The sequence below is a fragment of the Quercus robur genome, chromosome 10 (assembly GCF_932294415.1).
Source record: "Quercus robur chromosome 10, dhQueRobu3.1, whole genome shotgun sequence".
NCBI classification, from domain to species: domain Eukaryota; kingdom Viridiplantae; phylum Streptophyta; class Magnoliopsida; order Fagales; family Fagaceae; genus Quercus; species Quercus robur.
In genome coordinates, this window is record NC_065543.1 from 35,564,682 (window position 1) to 35,573,079 (window position 8,398).

At 36.1% G+C, this 8,398-nt stretch overlaps 1 protein-coding gene and 1 non-coding gene across 4 annotated transcripts in view; both read right to left on the minus strand.

Moving 5' to 3' along the window:
• The window catches only part of LOC126701916 (transcription initiation factor TFIID subunit 2), a 40,458-nt gene extending 32,343 nt beyond the window's left edge, over positions 1-8,115 (minus strand). For 2 of the 3 annotated variants that reach the window (XM_050400361.1, XM_050400359.1), the window contains exons 1-4: positions 7,928-8,115; positions 7,483-7,837; positions 7,100-7,245; positions 6,916-6,982 (exon numbers count right to left, since the gene is read on the minus strand). In XM_050400361.1, the coding sequence (XP_050256318.1) occupies positions 6,916-6,982; positions 7,100-7,245; positions 7,483-7,837; positions 7,928-8,052 (693 nt within the window). In that variant the 5' untranslated portion in view covers positions 8,053-8,115. The remainder of the gene's footprint in view (positions 1-6,915; positions 6,983-7,099; positions 7,246-7,482; positions 7,838-7,927) is intronic. The other variant, XM_050400360.1, reaches the window with a different exon arrangement.
• On the minus strand, positions 4,044-4,116 carry TRNAF-GAA (transfer RNA phenylalanine (anticodon GAA)). The gene has a single exon. It is a non-coding gene; the product is annotated as a tRNA-Phe (tRNA).
• Positions 8,116-8,398: the final 283 nt, after the last annotated feature.

The following is an 8,398-nucleotide window of genomic DNA, read 5'->3' on the forward strand; positions in this document are numbered from 1 at the left end:
TGAGGGGAAAACTGTGGCTCAGTTATTAGAGTTTTGCCAAAGGACCCTCTTTGATTGGTCTTGATGTTGGGGTTTCTCGGATTGTTCTACCCTTATGGATTTTATTTCATCTATTAGAATAGATTAGGGGCTACTTCTGTCTTGTTGTTTCTTTTTTTTCTTTTTTTCCTTTGTTCACTACCGTGAACTCGTTGCGTTTCTCTTGCTTTTCTTTTATTAATAATATTCTCTTCTTACTTATAAAAAAATAAAAATAAAAAAAACAATTTAAAGGGGGAAATAATAAAGCTATCAAAACTAAGTTTTGGCAGCTAGCCCCACTCCCCTTATCTAGATATTTGGCATCAGAGCACACCTTTATCACTGACATTGCCAAAAACAAAGAGCCCTAAATGTCTTTTTTTTCCAATTACACCTTAAGTGCATATATAACAATTTGGCAATTTGCAGAAGCAGGTATTTGATTTAATGATATTCGACCAAAAAAAAATTTTGAAGCACTTGTACTAGGCTATATTTTTTTTTGTTTGGCCGGTACTTGTATTAGTCTATTATGTTCATTCTTACACATTAAGTTAACTTTATTAGTTCACACTTTTGTTAAGGCTTGTGGAGATATCTTTCATATATCCCTAAGTACAAGGTTGATGCTGCCTTTTAGGTTTCTTTCTAATGCATTATTAGTTTAAAGAAAAATAAATACTTCTCTTTATTTGCAAGTATGTGTGAAAAAAATCATGTAAGCTTGACAGTATTATCTATGTCACTCTAAATAGAATTTGTGCTTGAAAACAACATATGAAATCATTAGTCATAAGCAGAACCAGTATATTCTATCAATTTAATTATATTAATTCCTCGAATTTCCCACCAAGAGCCTTGTAGCTCAACTAATTGGCACCTCCTTAGAACATCTCCAGCAGCTTCTCCAAATTTTTGTACTGTTTGGAGAATGAACAGTAACATTTAGCTTTTACATACCCACTTTCTCAAATATACTTTCCAATAGATTTTCTATCTCATTTAAATATTATTTCTTCATTCATTGTTTATTCTTTTTTTAACAACTATATTTTTCAATGAGAAGTGTTATATTCACAACATTTTACGCAATAATTTCACAACAAAATTTATGTGGAAAGTTATTACTAGTTCTAATTTGAACCTACTTCTGAAATTATTTTTCTACTCATCATTATTATCTAATAACAATCCGTTACTTAAAATTTATTGTGAAAATATTGTGATAACATTTCTTAATTGCAATTTCTTATTTTTTATATTATTTTTCCCTTCACACCATCTGGACACGTTTCTTCTTCTTTTTTCTTTTTCTTTTTTTTTTCTCTTAGTTTTTTCTCCACCACCCACGTATCCCACTCCTTTCCTCTATCTACCTTCTTTTTCTTTTTCTTCTAGTTCATTCCGGATCATTTCTTCAGCTCTCTCTCTCTCTCTCCCTCTCTCTCTCTCTCTCTCTCTCTTCTTTTACTTTTTCTATTTTCTTTCCTCTTCAGCTCACTTCACACACACACACACACAGCCGACATGGCCTTCGTCTATCCTTTTTTTATCTTGTTCTGATTCACTTTGTTGTTACAATGGAGCTTAGATAGGCTTTCATGCTCTTGATCTGTTGTTTTTGTTTTGATTTTAGATTTTTTGTTCTAATTAAATTTGTATTTTTCCCTGTTCTTGATATGTTATTGTGTGTGTTTTGATTGTGTTACCGTTTGAGAGAGAGACAGATGAACAAGGAAGAGAGGAGGAAAGAAAAAGAATATTTTTTTTATTTAACCGGGTATTTTTTTTAAGATAAAATAATGGTTTGGAGTTGCTACAGTGTTCTCTAAATTAAGAGAATTACTGTAGCAACTCCAAAATGAAATTGGGAGAATTTGTGTGTTTAGAGAAGCTGTTGGAGTGTGAACAGTAGCTGTTGGTGGTCCAAAAATAGCTTTACAGTGACTGTTGGAGATGCTCTTATGTTTCCAACAACAGCCAAGGTTCAAATCCCCCCTCCCCCAATTATCAATTATCAAAACAAAAAAAATAAATGTCTCTAGATAGTGACGACATTAGTGGGCAGCATTGGATTATTTATAAGATAGTAACAAAAATGCTTCTAGATAATTATTCAAATTTAAACTAACTGTCAATTATATCATTAGCATGTTTCATTCAAATGGCCTCACACTCCTAAGCTCCCCCAACTATATTTGTTTTATTAGCAAGTCTCTATGTGTGCCAGGATGGCCATAAGACAGCCTCATTCAAAATGTCATTCGCAATCAAGTACCCCATAAAAAAAAATCTCACATATTATAAGAATTGCAGGAATAGCATATCAATTCACTTGTTTTGCACTCTTTTCATGATCCTTAGCAAAAGGAACTCATTCCCACCCCCACCCCCCCAAAAAAAAAAGAAAAAAGTTAGTAAGGCCTTAAATTGAATTGACTTCACATATATTGAGTTACTGCCCATAAGAACCCAGGTATACACTACCCTGTATAAATAAGGTTCTTCCCTTGTTCATGAGAAGGACGGGGGGTGGGGGGGATGAAGGATCTTGCCTCCAAACCAGCTTCTAATATGTTCCAATGAACTATAACTCAATTGGCACTTCCTCCCCCCATAATAATGGTATTGAGGTGTGGTCTTGAGTTCAAGATCTAATGCTTGCGGCTACAACTTAGCAATAATAATAATAATAAAACCCTTATAGTTTGCAATATCTTTACAGAAGATTTCTATGACCACATGAACTTGCTTACCATTTACAATATCTTCAAAAAGGAGTCCTATGGCCATGTCCTTGTTCATAAAAATAAGGAAGGGGGAAAGGAGCTTGCCTCTAGATTATAGCTTATGATCTGCAATATCTTTACAGAAGAGTATTATGACCACATGAGTTGCTTATTATTTACAATATCTTCGAAAAGGAGTTGTATGACCATGTAAATTGAAAATTGTTAGCTATTTGTGTTAGACAAGAGGATAAACTCAACTGATACTTCAGCCCTATCTGATCATTGTTGACTGGAAAAGAATATTCTCAAATTGCTTAGATGAAGGCAAGGGATTCCAAAAAGGTTTCTACTTTCCTCTACGGTGCCTTTTTTTTATGGAGGGATGGAGTGCCAGTAATTGATCTCCTCCAACAGGTAAAAGAAAATTGTTTTCTATAGATTTATGGTTTACAAATCTTTGAATATAGAAACACCAAGCCTGAAAATGGTTCAACTTTGATTCACAAGACCAAAAAAATAAAAATATTGCAAATTTGTTAATAATATTCTTACCATTTTGTTAATTATATTCTTCTCACCAAATATATTCTCTAGTTAGAAAATGGCATCAAGACGACAACCACACTAATTGTGATTTTTTCAAAGATGAGGAAATGTCTCATCTTCAAATATTCTCAAATTGTTTAGATGAAGGCATGGGATTCCAAAAAGGTCAAAATTTCATATTTCTTTTATCTTGCTCCAGGAATCTAAAATGGCCACAGTTTTCTACTGTCCTCTACAGTGCCTTTTTTTGGTTTTTGGAGGGATGCCTTTGGTTTTTGGAGGGATGCCAGTTCTTGATCTCCAACAGATAAAAGAAAATTTCTTTCAATAGATTTATGGATTACAAATCTTTGAATACAGAAACATCAAGCCTGAAAATGGTGCAACTTTGATTCACAAGACCAAAATAAAATAAAATATTGCAAATTTGTTAATAATATTCTTGGCATTTTGTTAATCATATTCTTCACACCAAAACTAATCTCTAGTTAGAAATTGGCATCAAACCTGAGAACAACCTCACTAATTGCAAATTTTTCAAAGATGAGATGTCACATCTTCAAATAGTAAGTCAGAAGAAAGATTTAGAGCAGAACAAAAAGTGCTACTGCCTACTGCTACCAAAGCTATTCTCCTCTTGAAATCAAGGCTGGCAATCCACATAGAGAGATATTATCCTAATCAAGGGAGTTTTATCCAATAACTAGTCTATTACTCTAACAAAGCCCCGATCCCAGGGATGCGTGCGGTGAGCGTGGATTGAACACGCGTCCTTCAGATCTTCAGTCTGACGCTCTCCCAACTGAGCTATCCCCGCAAATTATCCACCAGTTGGGAATCGAACCCCTGATTGCACCATGGGAAGTTATCCTATGAAGTAGCAGTAATAACCCCTGTTTGCACCATGGGAAGTTATCCTATGAAGTAGCAGTAATACCCTTTACTAACATTTGGGGATGCAAAAAAGTATCTATTTTACTTCCTCAAAACTTACTTAATCTATTTTACCATCCCATTTTACAACTCACCCAACATCCTAGTTTCTATTTTACATACAATTCATTAAAATAATATAAATTATACAAAAAAATAATATAAAGAAATCAGGTCTCTCTCCTCTCCCATCTCTCTCTTTCCTCTCTACCCTTTTGTCTCTCTTTCCTCATTAAAATAATATGAAAATTTTGCATCCTTGTGAACAGTTGGTTCTCATATATGAGAACCAACTGTTCATGGTTGATAAATAAATAGAGACCCACCCCCGGATGTGGCTAGATTTTGGGTTGTTAGTTCTTAAAATAGCAACCAGAGGGTTTTTACACCCCCCAATGCTAGTGCTCGTTGGTGACCTATAATTACCCCTCCAAACATTATGTAAAACTGAAAACTACCCTTTAATAACCAGAAAAAAGAATCCACAAGTGCAAGAAATTTTAAAAATGAAAAGATGAAAAGACAATTTTTTTTTTTTTTTTGATAAGTGAAAAGAGGAAAAGACAATTAATTGATGAGCAATTTAAGCTTAGTAAAATTGCTTTAGTCAATCTGCAGTTTATGACATTTAGAGTGACTTCGACAGTAGGCAGCCATGATCTTCTGCAAGATTGGGAATAATTAACAATTTTTTTTTTTTTAGTAAGATTTTCAGGGATTAATTTACAATGTCATGGCAATGAGTTCAATTTTTGCTTTTCCATAAAATATTTTTACAGAAGTTGATCACTTTGCTCATGAGCTATCCCATAGAGGGGAATATTTCAAGTATTATGTGGTCCAGAAGTCTTAGAGGATGCAACTTTCAAAACTAGATTTCAGTTTTCTATGAAGGAATAAGGGAGGCCTAAAAGTTCCCACTAGATGCTCCACCTTGTGGTTCACAACCCTAAACAACAGACTCGATAAATCAAGTTACCAACAAAATGAATTTAACTTAATCACTTTATGACAAACCAATTTCCCTATCAGTTCAAGATCTTAAATGGTATATTCATTGATTCATTAGCCTCCCTTTCAAATATCCCTTCCCATCCATTCACCTTTAGTGCTTGCTTCTTTGATCACTAGCTTACCATGCGATTCGGGGTGCTTCGAATTCTTTGTTTCCTTGGAAGGGTGTTTGGAAACCAAAGATTCCTAGGCGAGTAGCGTTCTTTTTGTGGACAGCTACTCATGGTCGGATCCTCACTTTGGACAATCTAATGCTTAGGGGTCGTCCGTTGGCTACTTGGTGTTGTATGTGTTGTTGTGATGGGGAGTCAGTAGACCATCTTCTTCTTCACTGCCCTATTACTCATTCCCTTTGGACTTTTATGCTTCAGGCCTTTGGTATTCATTGGGTTATGCCAGGATCAGTGGCGGGTTTGTTATCTTGTTGGCATCAGTGGCTCGGGAAACATAATTCAGACATCTGGGATTTGGTTCCAGGGTGCTTAATGTGGATTGTGTGGTTGGAACGAAATCGTCGTTCCTTTGAGGATAATGAGAAGACTTTGGACGAGTTAAAAATTTTATGCCAACGTAGTCTTTGGGAGTGGTCTCGATGTTGGGGTTTTACTGAATGTTCTTCTCTCTTTGAGTTTATGTCTTCTCTTAGCTTAGTTTCCTAATTTCTTGTTTTGCTGTGTTGTTTGTTTTTTTCCTCTTGTTCATCATCATGAACAACTTGTACTTTTCTTTTCTTTTCTTTTTTCTCTTTATTAATAAATTTCTGATTACCTATCAAAAAAAATATATATATATATATATATATAATTCAAGAGTTACAATGGGGAAGGGGGAATTGGAACCTTGGACACCAGAGAAAACATTCCTACTGAATTGAGATTTTGGTCAGCTGCATCTGCTGATGAGTGTGAGAGCCATTTTCTAGCTTCTTCAAGTATCAAAATTCAAAATTACACTCAAGGATCATAAGACATGTAGCTGCTATAGCTTGTTCGAGTATCATGATTCAAGATAACACTCAAGGATCATAAGACGCTAGCTGCTAAAGGTTTCTTTATCTTTTTATTAATATCTTGGTATTTTTCAAGAAAAAACTTATACCTTAGTAGTTTTCAATTAAGGATTTTGTGGGCCAATTCTTGTTTGAACACACTATTCTTTTTCTGTTTTTTTTACCCCTTTCTTGGCACCAAAACTTTCTAGCCAATTCCTAGCTTCTCTATTTTTCCCTGTGATTGACCTAGACATGTTCTTTTTGAGCATAATATCATTGCAACAGTATAAAAGAACATTCCTCTTCAGAATGTAATTACCTACATGTATTCTTCTTCAGAATGCCATAAAGCCACATTAATTCTATTACAAATATTTTAATTAAACCAGCCCACAATATCATTTGTTAATTTAAAAAATGTGGAATGAGATTTACCAAGTAATGAAAGTGAGAATATAAAGGGCATTTATACATTATGAATAAGATGGTGTTAATGATGTAAAGCATTCAAACAATTACACAGTATAGTGCACAACATAAGTCATAGCAGAGATTGAGTTTCAACCATTCTATGAAATTTTATTTTTCAAACAACAATAGACTCATCACAACAACATACATATCTTACATGGAAGTGCTCATGATTCTTGTTCTCATACACAATATAAAGTATCTCACCTGATATAGCAAGCTTCCGTTGCTGACAGCCACAAGATTGTTGGCAACCGTAAATTCCAGATCATAGCTGAATATGTAACACAAAACCGCAATCAATAAATACCGTAACGAATTGTGAAATGGCCAAATTTACCAAGAAACACCCGAACACACATGTATGGTCATACAATCAAACTGTTCATACCAGCAGCGCTGTGAACTGTCATCCACACAAGGGAACCAGCACCGCGCACGCCTTATCTGGTTATCAGTATGTACCACATTATCCTCAAAGTGAATCCCCGCCTCTGCTTTCTCAACCCAATATTCAATACGAATCAATCTCACATTCTGCACCCAACATTAACCTACATGAGAAAACGCTAGTAAACCTCATCACAACAACCCATTATCGCTCTCATATAACAAAGGGTCTTCCATTTCCACACAAGTTCACATTGGCAATCACACTAATAATACCATAAACTACTTAACACCCGGTAGCCAAAAATGGATACTTATTGAAGCTACCAGCTAAATTTCAAGCATAACTACCGAAACCCTAAACCCCGAGATAGAAACTATAACCTGCTGCTTGGCCTCGCTGGCCGGATGGAACCCGTTCTCGGCTACTACCGGAGGCTGCTCGGGCTGTTCATTCACACTCACACTCTTCAAACCCTTGCAGCAATTAATCAACAAATTGGGGATCAATTCCCTCTCGAGCGCCGATATATACACCGAAGTGGCCACATCGGCGGCAGAGCTCGGCGTGGACACCGCGCTCCACCTCTTGTCGCTCTCCACATTACGAGCGTACGGGTGGGGGTAGTACTCGAACTCGGCGGGCTCTCCGTCGACCAAAACACTCCCAATCCCCAAATTCTCGGCGTGTAACCCTACAATCCCGATCTCCGGCACCGCAATTTCCAGCTCCGTATGCCTGAAAAAGCAAGAAACGAAAAGGAAATGCGTAATTTGGCAAACAAATACGTGAGAGAAAGAGAGAGATAGGGTTTGAGATGTGGCGGACCCGTGGATTTGGCGGCGGTCGAGGTCGATGGAGAGGCAGAGCTTTTGGTGGCGGACTACGGCAGCGGAATTGTTGTCGGACTTAGCAGCGTCGTCGTTGTTTTTGGGTTTGCGAGGCTTCGCCATGTCTATTTGGGAGTGTGGTGCATGTGTGTGAGGGTGTTTTTGCTTAGTACGCTTAGAAGGTGGGAAGGGTGGTATTTATAAAGGAAATGAAGGCACTCACGGGCTCTCCTTGGTTTTTAGAGCTCATCTGATTGGTAACGTGCCCTAGCGAATTGGGATTGTCCTTTTGATCGCAGATGTGACTTTTTTTCTTTTTTCTTTTTTGTTGGGTGGGGGGGAATTTTTTTTTTTTTTAACCAAAAAAAAAGTTTCTTTTTATTTTGTAAATTTTTTTTTTTTGAGGAAATTTTTTTTTTTTGAAAGTATATATATGTAGTATATTGGACACTTTTTTTTTCTTGATTGG